Source organism: Canis lupus, chromosome 22, assembly GCF_003254725.2.
Source record: "Canis lupus dingo isolate Sandy chromosome 22, ASM325472v2, whole genome shotgun sequence".
NCBI classification, from domain to species: Eukaryota; Metazoa; Chordata; class Mammalia; order Carnivora; family Canidae; genus Canis; species Canis lupus.
In genome coordinates, this window is record NC_064264.1 from 7,386,610 (window position 1) to 7,406,779 (window position 20,170).

Genomic DNA, 20,170 nt, shown 5'->3' on the forward strand with positions numbered 1-20,170 from the left:
GAGCACGTTTACACCCTTGTATGGAAATCTGTAACCGAGATAGAGAGCAGAGACGGAGCTACAGCTGGGGCAGCAGCCTTCGCCAGTGACCTTCAGACCTCCACGGAGGTTTTCTGGGTCATAAAGGCCTCGCTGAGACCGCTCTGTGCGGCCGGTCCTGAACTCTGATGGTGATCCTGACCTCCAAGAACAGCTAGAACATGAAGCCTTCCCCATGGAAGAACCAAGACAATCTTTCTCTTAGCTTCTGAATCTCAAACGTCCCTACAGGCTAAAACCACCTTGCTGTACACCCTCCAACCTCCAGTCTCAGGAACCTGAATATTTCCAGGCCCCGAAGGCCTTCCTCTTGTCTGAGCACCTCCACTTGAACCTTGATGAACACAGCCAATGACACCCAGGGTTTGACCCACTTCCTCAGAATACTCCTTGCCAGCCCAGACAGAACTTTCCAGTTGGATATCTTGCTGTACATCCCTTTGCCCCAGGAACAAGCCCTTCTCCAACTAGCCCACCCCCCAGGAGGTAACCACGTCATCTGTGACTTCCCATAGAGTGAAAAGGACTCTCCCTGGGAACCCAAGGCCCCCACCATCCTGCTCACTGGTTTCAGACCATAACCAAGGGCTGTGGGTGGTCATTTAGGGAAAAAGAAAACAAGGTCTCTGGCCAGGGCACCCCACTGGAGGTGAGCTGTCCTGCTAAATCGGTAAATCCTGGGGCGATCATGGCTGCAGGGCTAATACTTCATCCACCGTGTTGCAAAGGCATCATTAAGAGCACATTAGTTTAAAGAATAACTAACACGTTGTGTGTTGACTCTCCTAGGAGAAATGTTAATCAGGATGAGCAACTGGCTCAGGCTGGTCAGGGTCTGAACTGGGTTTTATTGCAGGTAGATTTCCACAGATTAGAGAGCTCTAATCAGGGCGGTTTTTTTTTTGGAAAACAGATAATTCATTTACCAGAGTTTACAGCCATGTCAGGGTCAGTTAGTCACCCGCTACAATTAAAATGTTCCACTTTGTAGCTTAATACGTTTTTCATGGTTTTTCATGGTCGGGGCAAGGTGTCAAATGAGCACACAATGAAAAACCTGAGTTCAAAACAGCACAAATTGTAGAACGATACTGTCCTCCATTCCTTATAGAATGAGATAATGTTTACAGAAATTGCCTTCTGTACGTAAGTGTGGCCGTTCAGGCCAGCCTGTGACCGGGATGCCTTGTCCTCCACCATACACCCATAAAAGATTGCTCTTTATTTTTTTAAAAATTTTTAAAGATTTTTTTATTCACGAGAGACACAGAGGCAGAGGGAGAAGCAGGCTCCATGCAGGGAGCCCGACATGGGACTCGATCCGGGTCTCCAGGATCACACCCGGGCTAAGGCGGTGCTAAATACCTGAGCCACCAAGGCTGCCCCAAGATTGCTCTTTAATTGGTGGCAGTGTCCATGGCCTATTGACCTCACACCTTGAGGGCTGATTTCTTTGAGGCCTGAAATCCACCTAAAGTCTGTTTCGGAGGGGTTCCCCCCCGCTCTGCCCAAAGGACTCCTTCTTCTGGTCTCTCCATTACTCTTTCTCCATAGCCCATGGCTCTGTGTAGTGTCAGCACTGCATTGACTTGGTCTCTCCCACAGAACCTTTGAATGGGAATGTGAGGAGGACAGAGAACATGCAAACAGGAAACCAGCCTATTGGGTGAGGGGAAGCACAGATTATCTGATCTGTCCTTATTTACCTCCATAAACTTGCCTGTGACTTATCGGTGGGCAGTTATGCCTCAATATTCCCTCCTCAGGGGATAGGAGAGTCCTCCCTTCCCCGGAGCCTCACATGGCCGCAGAAGCAGGGTTCAAGAGCAGAGCTCCGAGCCTTTATTTTCCAGGTAAGAGCTCTGCCAGAGGAAGAACATGCCATCTGTTGCCTGCCAAGAAACAATTGCCTGCCAGAAACATTTGAGGGACTTCCACATCCAGGAGAAGTTGGAATTCATGAAATCTTGGGTTCGAACCTTGATGTTCTCTGAACCTGGGTGTGTCTGTCCTGAGTCCTCAGGGACTTAGAAAAAGCTTTGCTTAAAGTGAGACTCTTCTGGTTCTAATGGGCCCAGGCTTCTGTTTATGGATGAAATTGCTTCCTCTAATAACTCGCTCACCAGCAGAGTCAGCAATGGGAGCTTTCCCCATGCTAGGTATATTTGGGAAGGTAGAAAACAACTTACGACAACACCTGGTGTATGTGGTTGATGGGTATCCACTAACAAGAGGTTCTGAGTTGACCCATTACATGTTTCATAAACAACCTTCAGCTGTAATACTGCCCTTCTCAGAAAATCTGAAATAATCTGAGTGGGGAAGCTCCTGTATTTTAAAACTTGCGTATACAAAGGCTTTAAAATTATATATTGTCACAGTAGCATTGAGTTGTATTTTCTTTTCCGTTTTTTAATGGAAAGAGAAATACTTTTTCCCTAAGGTCTCAAGCTTTCTCTTTTATTATTTTGTTCAATTTAGAAATATAAGATGTAATATTTTTTAAAGCATAGGTTTCCTGAAAACAAAATAATTTTACCTTTGTCATTTCTCTACATTTATAAATGTAATGCCAAATTGTATTTTTCTTTGTGTCAGAAGATAATCGGCTTTATCTACTCATGCCTGTGCTGGTGGAGCTGTCTCTGACAAATTTGGTAATTTTATTTGATTTCATGACTTCAGAGAAAAACCTTATAGGTCTGTCTCATTCATATGCTCTCTCTTTCTTTCTCTCTTTCTCTCTCTTTTTTTCTCTCTCTCTCTCAACATTATGTTCTTTGAAGACAGACATGTCACAGGTAAAACTTTATCATCCATTCAGTAACCATGTCCTCCCTAAGATGGAAGGAAATGATTTGTAGTTTAAAACTGGCTGCTAGACAGAGTGGAAAAATGGAGGATGTAATCACAAGTCCTTAACAACATTTTGTGTTTGAGAAATGGCCAGATCTGCTTTTTTTGTCGCCTGTGGCGCACATGCCAAATGGAAATTTTTCCTTTCTTCCAATGATTTCACTTCTTTAGCATAGATGTTCATATATGCCCTTATTACACTAATGTCCTGCTAATGGGTCTGGAGATGCTGCTATTTATAGATTTCAGCCCATTCAAAGAACAGCTGCAAGAAGTCTTACAAAAGGGGAGCATCTCTGTAACCTGATTATGACCTTACACTGGTTGCCAGGGAGGTGTGGGATCTTAGATCTTGGAGAATGACTTGTTAACTGTACCAAAAGCTTATCTGGAAGGATCTAACATTTTTTAAAAATTGTCTTTCTTTGACACATTAAATTTGTCTGTGTTCTAGTTTCTAAAAGCAATTACCCCTTTTTTGTTCTTTAGCTTTCAGACCTCCAGCCTTTCAGGATCTCCATGAGATCCTGAAACTGAAGTGTATCCCTTTACTCCTTTATTATTTCCTCCTCTCTCTTTTTATTTTCCTTTTTAACTCCCTTCCTTCCTTCCTTCCTTCCTTCCTTCCTTCCGTGACTGAATTCACTTGAAAAACGTATATGTATGTGTATACACACACATATAACTTCTATATTATTTTAAATGTATTTTATAAATTTACAAACATTGTAATTCTATATGTAATAATTTGTCTATTGCATATAAATTATGTATTACATACAACTATTATATATAATCTACCTAATTATATATTACACAGGACAAAAATAATTACATACAATGGGTCAATTCATCCCCTCATTCATGGATATCTATAAGTAGAGATATAAAGGGAGAGAGGGTACACACATGCACATCTGCCACATTTTGGGTACTGTGCTTGCTAGCTGCAGGGTATGCAAAGATGACTAGTCTCCTTAATCACTGTAAGCTTGTTGTTTATTAGAGACATAGACATAAACAACTAATTAGAATATGAAGTTACAAATGTTGGTATAAAGGTCCAGGGAGATAGGGGAGCACAGCAGAGGGAGTATATGTCCCCTTTGTCTTCTTAAAGAATAGACTAAAGGAATGCCTGCTCCTTGATTGAGCATCTGCCTTCAGCTCAGGTCATGATCCTGGGGTCCTGGTATCAATTTCCGAATCGAGCTCCTCGCAGGGAGCCTGCTTCTCCCTCTGCCTATGTCTCTGCCTCTCTCTCTCTGTCTCTCATGAATAAATAAATAAAATCTTTAAAAAATAGTTCATACTTTACAAAAAAAAAGAATAAACTAAAAACACAAACAGCAGGAATGGCATCATTCCTCAGGTACACTGTGCCACATGTGTGTGTCAAATTTGTGACACTTTTTTGAAAAGAGTTCACTAATCTTACAAATACATGAGTGACAGATTAGATATTATAGAAGACCTGTTGATTTCATGGCTTTGCTAGAATGTGCTGTAAGGTTCAGCCGTGCCTGAATTGCTCTTTGCCCAGCGCCAACCTCTGCCCACGACCGTCTCCAAGAGGTGACTTTTCTCTCCACCACTGAGAAGGATCCTTTTATCTTTCTTTGATGTAATATTCCTACTTTACAATTCTCTCATCAGAAATTCCCCCATAAAATCTAATTCTTCATAAAATCTAGTTAAATCTAAATCTCTTCTTCAAAACCTTAATCTTTTTATTCCCATTAATCAGGAGATACTGATCATTCATAACCAACATCCTATATACTTAATAGACTTGAAAATGTTATCATGCCTTATCAGGCGGTACCTTAGGTAATCTTCATTATCAGCTGCTCCCCTAAAGCACATCCAGCACTGCAGAAATTATTCCTATCTAAGAATTAAGGAGTCACGTAGACTTTATAGACATTTCAGTAGAGGGGGGAAAGAAAATGCTCGTATACGTTGTATGCTTCCCAACAAACCACCTGAAAATCTGCTTCAGTCATTTCTCTTTTCCAAAGTGCCTATTTGCCTTGGGTGGCCACCAAGACCCCCTGTTTCTTTCCCTTCAGAGTGCTCAGCCTTGGTGTCCTCTTTTACCACATTTTGCAAAACAATTCCACTCTGCCTCAAAACTTGCAGATTCTACTCATATCCTAGATCAGTAAGTCTTAAGGCCTAGTTCATGGCAGGACCCATCCTCCTTAGAAGCCTAGTATTCCTCTACAGTAATTAGACTCTGTCCTTTGGGATCCTTTTGTATCCGAAGAAATAGTAGAATTCTATAAAACAGATGAAAGACATTAAGCTTTTCTAGTTGTTTCTCAGTGGGAAAATTGGCCTGAATTACTTAGTTTACCATTAGAGGAAGCAGAAATGTCTCCCTTATTATTCATAGACAGCTGCTTAAAAATCATGTAGTCAATACATAAGTAACATCTCTTAAACAATATTCTGTATTTTTTAAACATTTCTATAACCTTAAGAATATGCTACTGATTACATGAACATCAAAGCAAATTATTTTCTTAGTACTAAAAAAGAAAAGTAGAACTTTGGATGGGAATGCATTTCTCTTTTTGCCATAAGTATAAGCCATGATAATGCTAATGAATAATCCCTACCAAATAAGATTCAGATGTCATATTAAATAAATTTCCTTTGGAATCAACTCTTAATAAAGTTAATAAATATGATTTTCTCACTATAATTATTTTTCTGTTGAAGTAGGCTTGAACCTGAGGACGTAACATCAAACAAAATCATTCTTCTAAATTAAAAAGAAAGAGAATTTTCAAAACTTAACTCATCTCCACCCCATCTTATAGCAATTCTATCCATTGTGGACAGTTACAGATGGGCCTATTATTCATAGCATGTGTATGCCCTTGGGACCCGTAAAAGCTGGACAGGGTTAGCAAGAGTTGTGTTATTTACAGTGAGAGAAGCCTGTGCCATTTGTTTGCTTGGTTGGTTGTTTCATGTGGGGGGAAGAGGGGGAAATGGTATTTTCTTAGGCTTGGTGAGTTTCAGAAATTATTTACCCCATTGACATAGACCAGTGAAATTTTGGGCATAAATAGATCTTTTTGAACAGTTATGAAATGGAGTATGAAGTTTTGTACTTGAGTATAACTTAACAAAGAATAAGTTAGATTTCAGTTGAACCCTGGATAAAGCTGCATTTATCTTTGGCATTTGGTACATCTGATTATTTTGTGATGATCTTACTCCACTAAAAGCTGTAAATTCAAGCTGCCAGTTTCATAATTGATCATCAGGCTCTTGAAAGCTTTTGTAGTTGTATAGACAAAAAAATCTAGAGGAAAAAATTTATGCATCTTTTAAATCACATTGTATTATTTTATAAAGGATTTGTAGAAGATGAAGAAATATTCTGCTACAATTTAGGTGTGGCATAGAAAACTAGGGCAATGCTTGCTTTTAGAAATATCAAGTGTTACTCACTCTTTTAGAATTAATTGCATAATTATCCAGTAGAACAGTAAGATCCCAGGGTACCTTAATAGAAACACTACACTTCCAAATAAAATAATAATAATTAGCACCTACTATATTCCAAGTACTTTATTAGCTATAATTTTTAACTCCCCACATCTCTGTGTGTAAATAAACACCATTAACAATATTAATCTTTTCTATAGTTCAGAAATAAGAAAACTTAAAGCAGAGAAATTGATTTGAATGATAAATTAGGCATTATGGCTCTGAGTCATCTAAGAGGCAGGTTTTCAATAGGAACGATAGATGTTAGGAGAGTATGAAAATCACTCTTGCCACTATTCATAAATTACTAGGCAGTAATTAATTTAAAATATCATCTTTCATCCGAGCATCAGGGAAATTTACATTTTTTTAAAGAATTACATGGCATCTTGAGACTCTTGGATAAGCCTAAGATGTTATAGAATTTAACTTTAGAGTTACCATTCTAGGTACATGGTAGCTACATGAAGTTGTATGCCATTAAAACCATCGGGTTGGTAGACCAAAGACCATGTAATAAATTAAATGTCACAGAGTCTCATTAGGGGATAAATTCAGGTTTGCAAACCACATCTTGCCAGCAAAGCAATGGGGTTTTGTTTGTTTTTGTTCCACTGCTGCTGTCAATGAAACAGCATCAGTTTAGGATGGGCATCAAAGTGTGGATAGGTGCTATGGGCCCCAAGGACATCTAATGCCCCCTTATAACACCATAATCGCTAAAAAAAAAAAAATGCCATTGGAACAGACAGTTATAGAGCCATGGAAAGCTGACACCACCCCTGAAATACTGTTGCAAAAAAACCAAGGTGAAATATGGCTGGTCAGGTACAAGTTGTAAAAAGCCTACAAAGTAAAGGGATGTTCTCTGCTATAATGATCCAGAAACAGCAGACTCATTGGACAGAAAGGTGTGATTAATGCCCATTTGGGGAGAACCCTAGCTGGAAGGAAGCCAGCCAACTAAACTTCATTTGGGCAGATAAGTAGGATAAATAGTGACCTTGCAGTGATCTGAAATGACTCTACTACGTGGCCATTCGAGCAAAAGAATGAACAGTGTAGCCAGACTCTGCTGTGATCTGAACTGGTTGGAGGTGGAAAGAGGAAAGTGAAGCTTTGAAGTTTCATCATAGAAATATAGCTGGTGCGTGGGTAGCCGAACGGCAGACATTTAGGTTAGTCACATATTTGTGTTCCTGTGTTGATTTTCTGTGGTGAGACTTGCCGTCTGATGGTCTCCATTGCCTAAGACAATTGATTCACCATAGATAAGCAAGTCCTCAATTCACTTGGATAGTAGGGTTTAATTGCAAGGTATAAAACATTTGTCCTGAGTGCATTTCACTCCTGAAGTTGAAGTGTTTTTTTCCTGCATGGTGGTGTTTCATCTCGCCAACAAATCATTGGAAAAAATTCCCCATATGTCACTTGCCCCTCTGGTCTCAGACTAGGTATTTGTGGAGACCATGGAAACAATTTGCTCATTTTTACCCACCTACCCTTGAAATATTAAAACCTGAGCTTCCATTTGAACTTAACTTATACTCAACAGGCAGTGAGCTTTCTTTGACAGTATAATGTTCAAGGGGATTACTAATTCTCATACCTAAGAATCAAAGAAATAAAAGAGCACACCATAAAAGGGCCAAACTTTGCACTAGACACACACAAACAGACGATAGCCCCTAATTCTAAAATATCCATTGGCAGAAACATGGATTTGAAAAATTTCTAATTTTGTACCTAAGTAAAAAGAAATAATTAAATCCAATCATTATATCAAATCCACTTAAAATTCACACTTCTCAGCTCACACATCTAAGCGGTGTGTTTTTTTGTCTTTGTCTTTTGAACTGGTTAAAGTGCACTTGACACATGTATGTGTGAAAAAATAATGTATGTAGGAATGCTGCGTTTTGCCTTTTTAAGGATGGAGAGAAGGTCTTTTATAAATAGTGTGCTCTAAGGGGACCCTTTCCTTTGCAGCTTTATTCGATGTTTTATTGTTATTTGTTTTTATTAGAAACGTGTCCCGAAAAGTTTAATAAAAATACACGCATACGTGTGTGTGTGTATGCTGTGAGACTTCAGGGAGAATTCAGACCAAACAAATTGTGACCTGTTCAATATATCTACATAGAACTGAAAGAAACCACTGCATTTCCTTTGCCGCTCCAACATCCTCTCAATCTTCTTTTCTGAGCAGCATGCCATTCTTTCCTTTTGCCTTTCCCCACTATTGTAATTTGGGTGCACTCCTTTACCAGCCTCACGGCCAATAGATTCTTGCTTTTCTCTTCCCCTCCTCTACTTTTTTTTTTTTTTTGCCTCTCTGAATACATTTCACAGACGACCGTCTTCCAAAATAACAACATCAATTAATTTTTTAACTTAAAAAAAATCATATTTAGCCCTGAATCTGGCCTCTCCATTGATGTGTAGTGTGTGGAAGAGGCTGTGCAGGGGCTGATAAGCCCCGTCTGTGATGTGTCTTCAGAAGGAGGCAAGGCGAATGGGGCTGCTTATTCAGGCAGCTCGGCTCTAGGTGAGTTGACAGCGGACCCGCCAGGCACCCAGAGCTGCGAACCCACGCAGGTGCTCTGGGCCTGTGCCTAGGACTCTGTGGCTGGAACTCATCCCTTGTCGTTGGTCTGGTTTTGCACCCAAGGCAGTCTTGTCCTCGAGGGCTCCCTGGGCCAACCGTCATGATCGCTCACCACACTTGCTTTCCCCTCTTGCAGAATCCGATGACCTCCGTGGGGACCCTGCACTCAGCCATCAGAGCGCTCCTGCCCCCCAGGATGCTCCTAATTCAGGAGTAGATGCAGGCGGTGTTGAAAGCATCTCCCGGTGCCCCCAGCAGCTTCCTCCAATGATGGCTGCAGGTAAATGTCAACACGGGACACAAGCAAGGCACTTCGAGCAATTAGTGGAAAAGCCTGCCCGGCCTGGCCATGAAAAGAGGCATCGAGCAGGGAACCCGGGGTCCTCTTAAGAAATCAGGCCGTGGACCCAGTGTGCCTCAAGGAGCATGAAGTCAAATTTCACATATTTTGCTGAGCTTTTGTTTTTCTTGCTCTGCACTTTTTTTGTGTTTTTAATGTTATTTATTTGCTTATTTTGTTTTGGTGAAAGGCCGAACCCGGGAAGAAATATTTTGTAAGAGTCCTTTTAGGCAGACACCTGCACTTCCTTAACGTAAGGACACAAAAAGCTTAGAAAGGAAGGAATGCGTTACAAGGTAACACGAATGAATTCAGTCAGGACCCGTTTGGCTACTTGACAACTGTTTTTAAAGATTCTATTAATTAGTTAGAAGGTGTGCGTGCTCCAGAATTCCACTCAGAAGCAGATGGATGTCCTTATTTTCAGTGTACCAGGCCAATTGACTTGTTTTACCAAAGTCCTGCTTTGCGTCTCAACCTTGGAGCTTAAACGAACGTTTTTGCCACTGAGACAGAGAAGCAGTTCTTCAGTTTTTTGTTTTTCTTTTCTAGGCCTACTTCCTTAATGGCAGGCTGGGCGCCATACAAGCTACATGTCATTAACTTTCCTCTCAGAACGTACTTGGAAACCCTTTATGTTTACGTCTGGGGCAAACATGGCCGTTGATCACAGTGCTTTATTTTTGTGTGGTTTGGGAATGTGCTAAATGAAGCCTCACCTCTCCAGAAATGTGATCTCCTTTACAACAAACACTCTTGCCTGTTGACTGGAAGTCATGGTTCGTTTCTCCCCACAGCAGCCGATGGTTTGGGGAGTATAGCGATAGACACAACGCAGCTCAACATGTCTGTGACGGATCCCACAGCCTGGGCCACCGCCATGAATAACTTGGGCATGGTTCCCGTGGGGCTGCCTGGACAGCAGCTTGTGTCCGGTAAGCTTGGGTTTGAAGGGACTTCGCAGCAGTGCCAGAGGGTGTGGGGGACAGGTGCACCCGGTAATCCCCCCATGCCCAAGTGTTGGGCGTAGTCTGGGACTTACGCCCGGGCCGTGCTTGGCAGGTTGTGCTGGAGGTTCTTTTCCTCATCACCTTGCTCCCTCCTGCCTAGTAGCTCTTCTCAGAAAAAGCCAAAGGGGAGGTGGGCGGGGGGTGGGGGTGACTGGGTGACGGGCACTGAGGGGGCACTTGATGGGATGAGCACTGGGTGTTATTCTATATGTTGGCAAATTGAACACCAATAAAAAATAAATTTATAATTAAGAAGAAAGAAAGGAAAGAAAGAAAGAAAGAGAGAGAGAGAGAGAAAGAAGAAAGAAAGAAAGAAAGAAAGAAAGAAAGAAAGAAAGAAAGAAAGAAAGAAAGAAAGAAAGAAAGAAAAAGAAAAAGAAAAAGAAAAGCCAAAGGCCGTATGGAGCCTCTGAAGCTCTGCAATAGCAGTGTCATATTTTAAATTGCTAAATAGAAGAGCTGACATTTGCGTTCTGATTTGCAGAACTCCTCCACATACATTATGCCATTTGATTCCACAGTCATTTGCTCGAGGCAGGTAGAGATTGTTGTTTGTGTGTTTGTTTGTGTTCCCATTTTAGAGACAGGGAAACAGAGGACAAGCCTTTTTTTTCCGGCACCGAAGTGGCGGAACTAGAAACCCAACTTAACTGACACCATCTCCTACATTTTTTCCATCACACTTTGGAATTATAATACAATGCATTTAATAGGGAAAATGTCTAGAAATGTCACAAAGTAGGAGGCCAGTTAAAAGATTTCCTCATTTAATTTGATACATATTTACTGAGGACGTTCCATGTACCCTGTGATAAATACTTTGGGGAACAGAGTAAATATGTTCTTATATCAGTGTCTTTAAGGACTACGTCTCTTAAATTGCAAAACCCAGCAACAAAAAACAGCCATGAAAATAATGTGTAGAATCAGGTGTGAAGTAGTGGTGCAGGCTCATAATGTAGTAATTGCCAGAAGGGTGAACCACTGGGGCTCTAGGAGAAGATATTTTCAGGGAGGTAGGACTTGAGCTGCCTTGGAAGATAAGTAAGATTTGCAGTGTTCACTCACTAATTCACTCGTTGGTTCATTCAGCAAATATTTATTGAGTTACCGTCCTGGTGCGGGGGCTCCAGCTGTAAACAAAGCAGGCATGATCCCTGCCCTCTCCAGAATTTACAATGGAAAGGTGACAGTTATTATGTTATGGTCATTGTGGTTTTTTAAAGATTTTATTTATTTATTCATGAGAGACAGAGAGAAAGAGAGAAAGGGAGGGTGAGGCAGAGACACAGGCAGAGGGAGAAGCAGGCTCCATGCAGGGACCCTGATATGGGACTTGATCCTGGGACTCTAGGATCACACCCTGGGCCGAAGGCAGATGCTTAACCACTGAGCCACCCAGGCGTTTTAATGTCAGAAGAACAATTCCCTTTTGCCCATGAAGCTAGATGAGGGTAGATGGTATGCACCAAGTAGCAACCAATAGCTTTTGGAGAGGTCGTTTCTGCACCCACAGACGTGTGTATTTTGTGCTGAGTTGACCAAGCATTTGTTGGGGTTTTTTTGTTGTTGTTGTTGATGTTGTTGTTGTGGCCTTTCAATAGGAGCCATAGATATAAAATTCTAAATTCGTTACAGTAAATTACATGTAAGCCTACCTATACACATATGTATATACATGCACATATACATATATATATAAGGATGTACGTATGGTTTATTTTTCATATAATAAGAAAGAACATGAGAAGGCAGGAAACGGGAAAGTGGGAGACAGAAAAAGGAAAGCTAAAGATTAAAGTTACAGGGGTGTCTGGCTCAGTGAGTTAAGTGTCAGACTCATGGTTTCTGCTCAGATCATGATCTCAGGATCATGAGATCGAGCCCCGAGTTGATCTCCATGCTCAGCGGGGAGTCTGCTTAAAGATTCTCTCCCACTGTCCCTCTCCCAACTCATGCATGTGTGCACTCTCTCTCACTCGCTCTCTCTCTCTGTAAAATAAATAAATCCTAAAAAAAAAAAAGGATTGAGCTACAAAACATTATACTTAGGTATTTATAAAATTCCCCCCAAAGTTATAAAACTCACGTGGAACTGAGGATTAGTGTGGTGCACTAATATGGTGCATCCATATGTGGTACACATATGGATGTACACAGTGACATTTTCTACAGTTCAAACATGTGTTTATCCAGACCCCTTTTCCCTAAAGCTTACCCTCAGATACTTCCTGCTAATAACTTGAGAGCAAAGACTCGTTATTTCTCCACCCAAATTTTCCCAGCTGCCTAACTGAAATATTCACCTCGCAGAAATTACTCTTGTGCCCACCTCCCGCTTCTCTCAGGGAATGTTGTATAACTTCCAGAGTAAGGCACAACCTCAATAATTCACTATTTTTTGTGCGTATGATTTTGAGTCTTCTGACATTTTAACCATGACCAATTTATGATTTTCCCAGCAACTTACCATGAAAAGAATTACAGCCCTGCTCGTTATAGAAGATTCGCCGTATCTGCCCTGAATTACGTTCTCTATCTCCTGTATTAGCCGAGCTGCTTAAACTGTTTTTGAGCCTTTCAGGGTCTTCCCGGGTGTCCCTTCATCACTTCTGCATTCCACCACTGGAACTGCACTTTGCTTTGACTCCGTTTGCTGACACTGTCTCAAGGCCAAGTTGGGTTCTTTTCACTCACGTATGTGTGTTTTCTTCCAGTCTTTTCTCCATCCAAATAGTTCAGTCATGTGAAATGCAAAATATTCTATGATGCATTTTTATTAACCCCTTGCGCTAAATTATTTTTCCATTTTATTGCTTTAGATAAAGTTAAGATATTTAAGATATTTAAATAATCCACTAAAAGAATCTCCAATTTAAAAAAAAGAATCTCCAATTTTGTCAACCACGCTAGTGTTTACATTTAGTCTGTTTCCATTGCTTCACTCTTCCAGCCAAGTTCTTTGGAGAACTTAATCTCTTCAAGCATGTAGAAGCGTTTTACCTTTCTTGCGAAATGATGATTATGTCTCTTTCATGGGACTGTTGTGAGATTTTAATATGATAACTTAGGTGCAATAACCGCATGGTACCTCCACGTAGTAAGCATTCATTAAATATTAGCTCCTATTCCTTTCTTCTGTCTTGCTCATTTTTTTAAACATAATATTACATGAACATGCAATGTTACGCGTAGAGCTTTTCAGCAATTAGAATTTTTGTCCTTGGAGAGATTCCTATGTGTTGAACTAATAGGTCACAAGAAATAAACACTTTAAAGTGAAATACTGGGCAATTAATTTCCAAAATATACGTGTGTATTGAATATTTATTTACTAATTTGATATGTAAAGATGGCATCCTATTATTTTGCCTTAAATTCTTTTATGACTACCCTTTGTAAATTATTTACTTTCCCTGCCTATTTTCTATTCATGTTTCCTCTTTTGTAAATAGATTACTTTCATACTATATCTATTTATCACACAGAGTTCTTGGTGGAGTTTGTTTATTTTTGGCTTATATTTGGTCGTTAATTATTAAGCATTTTAATCTTTGGAATTCATATTTCCTAAAAATACTTATATAGTCTGTTTTTGCCTCTTAATGTTGTTTGTTGTTTTTTTTTAATATTAAAACATGTGTTTAAACTTTCCTTTATGAGTTCTTTATCCCATTTCCAAATAAGGACAGGCTTGGCTCACACTAGAGGCTGATAGGTATTCCCAATTTTCAGTGCCTCCATTGGCTTCTTACTTCCTTCTTTTATCAAGCATTCCATTCTTGTGTATATTTTAATCTACTTCTTAAATACCTGTTCTGTACTACTGATGTATTTTTGTTCCAGCACACATCCTGTCAGTTCTTGTAGCCCTATCGAGTATTTCTCTGACCTGGCTTGTGCTCTTTCCCCTGTCCCCCATGGGTAGTGCTGCTTATTCGACACAACCACAGACGGCCGCTTCTAGAACTCCTCAGTGTGTCTGTGGAATGTGAGATGCTGTCCTGACCCTCTCAGAAGGGGCTTAAGGATTATTTAGTGTAGCCTGCCTTCCAAGAAATCTCAGCTAAAAGGTCTCCGATGGGGATTATGGAGAGGCTGGATTTTACAAGCCCTTGGCCTTCTCCCAAAGTTTCTGATCTTTCTGAACAACCGACTATTTTACTACTAATATTGGTGAAAATTATATTGATACCCAGCCTCACTCCTTATGACTCCTTGCATTTGTTGAGAGATTAAAATTATCAGCAAAGGAAGGCACACATTTCTCATATCCTCTGATTTTATCAAAAGGATTTCCCAGGAAATCAGATCACTGATCACTGTCACAGTGCGCTTTCTCACAGCTACACTGTTTCCATTGTCCTCCCTCTGTCATTCCCCACATGTTCCCACCGTGACTCCATCCCCACTCTCACCAACTTCCCCGGTTACCTTCTTCCTGTCAAGTGCTGCTTAAGATCATTACATGGAATTGGTTTCTTTTATCCAAAACTTGTATTATTTTACTCCAGCCCTAAATCTCACACTTCAATGTCTTGGTTTATGTATAACATAACATTTACCTCTTTGTGTTATTATTTGATATTTATTTTATTCCTCCTACTTTTAGTTTCATGAAATTTTTAATTTTTGTGCATCGTTAATACTTTGTGCACTGAGATAGATTCGGATCTTCTAAAGTGGTCTTTTAGAACATCAGTGCTACACGGTTATTAGGTAGAGTGGACGTCATCTAAGTATTCACATGGCCTAACAGCTGTGGCCAATTCAGAATTTAAATCAGATAGGTTGCTTTCTTTGTGAGTTTCCTCAAAGCCTTTACTATGCTAATGTGCAATGTACAGTTTCAAAGAGTAGTACCTAATATGTAGGCTTCCCCAAACTTAATTTAGCTTTAAAAAAAAAATCATTAGCATCTCATGAGACCCTAGAATAGCCACTAACCCAGATGTTTCTCATCACCTGGGGAGATCCTTTTCTACTCCCATGCGTCTTTCTATGCCATTTATGATATCCTGTGTATGATCTAGTTTAGTTTTATGTTTTCATTGAACATCGTTACTACCTAATCTAAAGTTTCAAATTAATTCACTTGTGGTCCGGAGTTTGCCTGAAGCCTTCTTCCCCGTTTTCTATGATACATGTTGTCACTTTCCAGAAGCCCCCACCACGGGTGTCATCAGCCGAAATCCAGAACATCAGATCATGAGCTTTGACACCATCTGTGTGACCAGCTGCTCCCTTCCCATCCACCCTGGCTTCCTCTCCAAAGTTATAATCATCAATTGGAAGAGTTGAAAAAGCAGCAGCCGAGTTCCCAAGTTTCAAGTTTCTTGCCTGGGCCTGCGTGGGAATGGGTCATGCTTCCTGGATACTCTGGCCATGAGATTACCTTGCTTTTCTCGAAACTTTGTGAAATTTTCTTTCCTAATTTCAAAATCTTTCAGCGAGATGGAAAATGAAAACAAAAGAAGACTGTGAGCAGCATCTTTTAGAGAGCCTGGCTACTAAATGCCAGGCTCTCTGGATCCCTTTAATCACACCTGTGTCCGGGAGCATCACTGCTACTATGTGAAAGGACTGAAGAAAGGAAGTTTGCTGGTTTGAGTGTTACCTTTGTTTTAAAAAAACAAGTATGAGGGACAGTTTGTCAATAGATGGCCCATCTGAATGCCTCTCCTTAGCTGTTATTAACTGTGATCGCCAGATAGCTTTTGCCCCAAATTTCTTGGCATGCCATTTGTTGTATTTCAAATACATGCTCCCAAAAGGCATCACATGTCCCTATTAGCTACAGAAAGACTATATACAAGATAGTGCCACAGGCTTTATCAGGGATTAACTTGGAGCCAGTAAAAGATTTCTTCCCTCTTACAAGTATTTGTGAACACTGAATTGTCCCTCAGCTCACACCTCGCTGTTTCTTCTTCAGAAGCTCTGAGTTCCCTATTGCTGCTTCGGTTCCTGCCACTCTGAGAAGAGATCAGCTTTAAGACCCATGAGGAGCCCAGGATGGGCTCCGGCTCCCTCTCTGTCCTCTCTTTCCCCTATTCCATTCACTGATGCTTCCACTCGTTTTAATCCCTCTCTGCTTGCTCAAAATACTTTTTCTAGTTTCCTTCTTGGGTTGCTTCATCCTCCCAGGAACACCTTGATCCTCTTTAATATGCCCAGATATGAAGAGGCCTGTATTAAATCCTTTCATCTCCCGGAGCATCACTCTTCACTGGGATTTACTGAGCCAGACATTGTGCCGAATGCTGGGGATATGAGACCTAGACCTTTCGGAGCCTAGCAGGAGAAGCAGAGAAGAGTAAATAAGCTAATACAAATCAACACGATGAGTGCTCCTGCCACTAGCAGGTAAAGGGTGCTATCAGATGTCACTGAAGAGTGTGAAGCAGGGAGTAGCGTGATTAGAGTTGCATTTTTACGGAGAACTTTGCTAAGTCCTAGAGGGAATGGATGAAGACTGGAAAGGTAGGTGGCAGGAAGGTCAGATGGAGAACTGTAGCAGTTGCTCAGATAAGAGATAATCATGGCAATAATAATCATGGCGGTGGAGGGGGAAGGACGTGAAGGGACCCGGGGGACATTTAATTCTAGAAACAACAAGAATTGATGACTGAGTCCTATAGGACGGAAGAGGGGAGCGAAGAGTCAGCAGTGACTCCTGAGAGTCTAGCTTCAGAAATTGTGTGAATGGTGGGGGTCATTTGCTATGATGGAGAAGGCTGGAAAAGAAATGGTGAGGGAAGACGGGGGGTTCTCTTTGCATGTGTTGAGTCTGAAGAACAGTCAGATCTAAGGGTCTGGAGCTCATGAGAGAAGGAGCGGTGGGGTTGTGCCTTTGGCAGGTCCTAGCCCACGGACGGGCACTGACTCCTTTCTGCCCCAGTCATGCTTTTGCTGTGAAATTATAAATCAGCCCTGGGCGGCTCACACAGGCGTCTGTCTGACCCCCCCAAAATGAGTCTCCGAATATCTGCTTCATCTATTTCCTCTCCTGACCCACTAGATCCCTGCCCACCGGTGGGCTCCAAGGTCTGGAATGAGAGAAGCAGTCAGAGATTTTTAAAAAATGTAATCTGGAATGACAGGATGGCTCAGTGGTTGAGCAGATGTCTGCCTTTGGCTCAGGGCATGATCCTGGAGTCCCGGGATCAAGTCCCACATCGGGCTCCCTGCATGGAGCCTGCTTCTCCCTCTGCCTGTGTCTCTGCCTCTCTCTCTGTGTCTCTCATGAATAAATAAGTAAAATATTTCAATCAATCAATTAATCAATATAATCTAAGAATCTATACCTGAGGCCATCTCATCAGCTTGCAGAGTCACTCAGATGGGCTTTCGGCTGATAAACTATCCCACATTGTTTTTAAGATGAAAGTAATACTCAAGCCAGCAAGCTTCCTTTCTTTAGGCCTTCCACCTGTTAATGGTGGCACTCTCCGACCACAGGCACGGTTAAGGGGCTACAGACAGCCTGATGCAGAGTAGCCAGGCTCTCAAAAAGATGATGCTCAGTCTTCTTTTGTTTTTATTTTCCATCTTGCTGAAGGATTTTTCATTATCAAATGTCAGAAAACAAATAGGCCCTTGACTTAGGTTTCACAATTTATGCACCTGATTTCATGTATTCTTGACAGCTCAGTTACACATCCCACAGTTACGTACCCTTTTCTCTCCGGGACATTAGGACGGTACATCGGTATATTCATTTACTCTCCACGGTTCTACAGAAGGTTCAACATGTGCAACGTATTTTACAGGACCCTAGAGAAACAGCAGTTTGCACGAAGACAGGTGACACTCCTGTGGAGCATTCATATTTCTAAAGAAGCGGATGTCATTCAGAAACAACTGTGTCAATGATTGTTTCATTACAACAGTGAGACGTTACAAAAGAGGAAGCCCAACTTGGCTTGGAGGTATTGGAGGGTATTTAGAAAAGGTCCTCTGAAGAAGTAATATTTAGGCTAAGTGCCCAAGGATGAATTAGTTTACCAGGTAACAGAAGGGAAGAAGAGGAAGAGAAGGGAGATCTAGGTAGGCGAAAAAATTCTAAAAAGTATAAAGTGCCCCATGCCAAGGCCCAAGGCAGTAGGAGCTTGGCTATTGCAAGGAAACTAACCTGGGGGTGTGAGGGGGCAGGAGGGGTGCTTGAGATGGGATGGGATTGGCAGGGTGGGTGGCAAGAGAGGTGTCTGGCATACACCCAGAAGGCTGCTGGGAGCCCAGAAAGAGATTAGCGAGGTAGATGGCCTGGATATACACCCACATGGGGCTGGAGTACTGAGCACCTCCCACGTGTCAGGCACTTCTGTAGGCATTGGGTGCACATGGGTGCCCTCCTGGAGCTCTCCCCCCAGTGCTTGGTACATGACGTGTATGTCTACAGTATTTCTGGAGATGAGAGAATTTGTAGAAAGTTGTTTCCAAAAAATATTTGCTTCTTCCTGTGCTGTGTGCTATATAAGGTAATTGGCATCGCTTAAAACGAATCAAGGCTTGTCCTCAAATAACTCTCCACAAGTAGCAACAACCTGTATCTCTGTTGGCGAGAGATGCTATAAAATGAAAATCCTTTTCAAATGCTTGCCTACCGTGATCTAGCCATTTGAAATACAGTCATTTTTCTCTTCCATGCAAGGAAGCACATAAATTTACTTGCTCTGTAGATTGACTTCTTCTGAATTATGAATGTGTAATTTTGTTCTTCCTGAGTATGCCACAACAAATGTATTTTTAAAACTTTTTTTACTGGTTTCCATCTCTTGATGAGCTTAGGCTTTATTTAGTCAGTCCTCCTCTGGTATATGTGCTACTGAACTTACCCAACTAGCCTTTTGAACTACGCTAGTCACTTTCTCACTCACTAGACTAAAATTAGAGGAAATATCTTTAAATAACTGTATATAGGGATGCCTATGTGGCTCAGCAGTTGAGCATCTGCCTTTGGCTCAGGGCATGATCCCAGAGTCCCAGGAACGAGTCCCACATCACGTTCCCTTCATGGAGCCTGCTTCTCCTTCTGGCTATGTCTCTGCCTTTCTCTCTGTGTTTAAAAAAATAACTGTATATACTTACCTATATATACATATATTAAATATATGCATATTGCATAAAAATACATAATGTGTATATATGCATACACATCACAGACACACAGATTCCCAAATTTTCTTGGTTTCTCTTTTTTCCCTTTGATATTTTTAGCAGCAACATGAGCTAAAGGGAAATATTTGCATTCCATAATGGAAAATTGATTGTATCCTGCCCCCTTAGTAGGCACCCTAATTCAACTAGAAACAGGAAGAAAAATCAAACAGTTCAATTCCTATATTAAAATTAATTTGTATGTTCCCATCCAGTGCACGCACCCACACCTGCACATGCAGGCACATTCACCATATGTTGGATTTTTGTTTTGAGTTAATGTCAAGGCCTTTTATGTATAAATATTGAATAATTGTGTAGTGACTTCTCCTCAGCTTTATCTTGTTTCTTTCTATTTCCTTTTATTGTTCCGCAGCCTAATCATGTGCTATGTGTTACGTACCACATTGTTGAGTGGTAGATATATTGCACTGTGCACTTATGTAATTAGGCTATCATTTATCTAATGGACTGTGCTAGGCCATACATTTATAGGGACAAGAATCACACCTAATTCGTCTTTGTATTTGCTCTATCCTCAAACACAGAGCTGGGTGCTCAATAACCATACTGTGGAATGAATGTATGGTTTTCATTTATATAAATAACTCTATAAAGATGTATAAATTTTGGAAAAGTCACTTTTACCTG

General features: G+C 41.0%; 1 protein-coding gene across 10 annotated transcripts in view; it reads left to right on the plus strand.

The window, feature by feature from the left end:
- Positions 1 to 20,170, plus strand: part of ENOX1 (ecto-NOX disulfide-thiol exchanger 1) — a 551,124-nt gene that overhangs the window by 335,878 nt on the left and 195,076 nt on the right. For all 10 annotated transcript variants that reach the window (XM_025478196.3, XM_025478197.3, XM_035704332.2 and 7 more), the window contains 2 exons: positions 9,147 to 9,290; positions 10,148 to 10,285. In XM_025478196.3, coding sequence (XP_025333981.1) covers positions 9,147 to 9,290; positions 10,148 to 10,285 — 282 coding nt within the window. The remainder of the gene's footprint in view (positions 1 to 9,146; positions 9,291 to 10,147; positions 10,286 to 20,170) is intronic.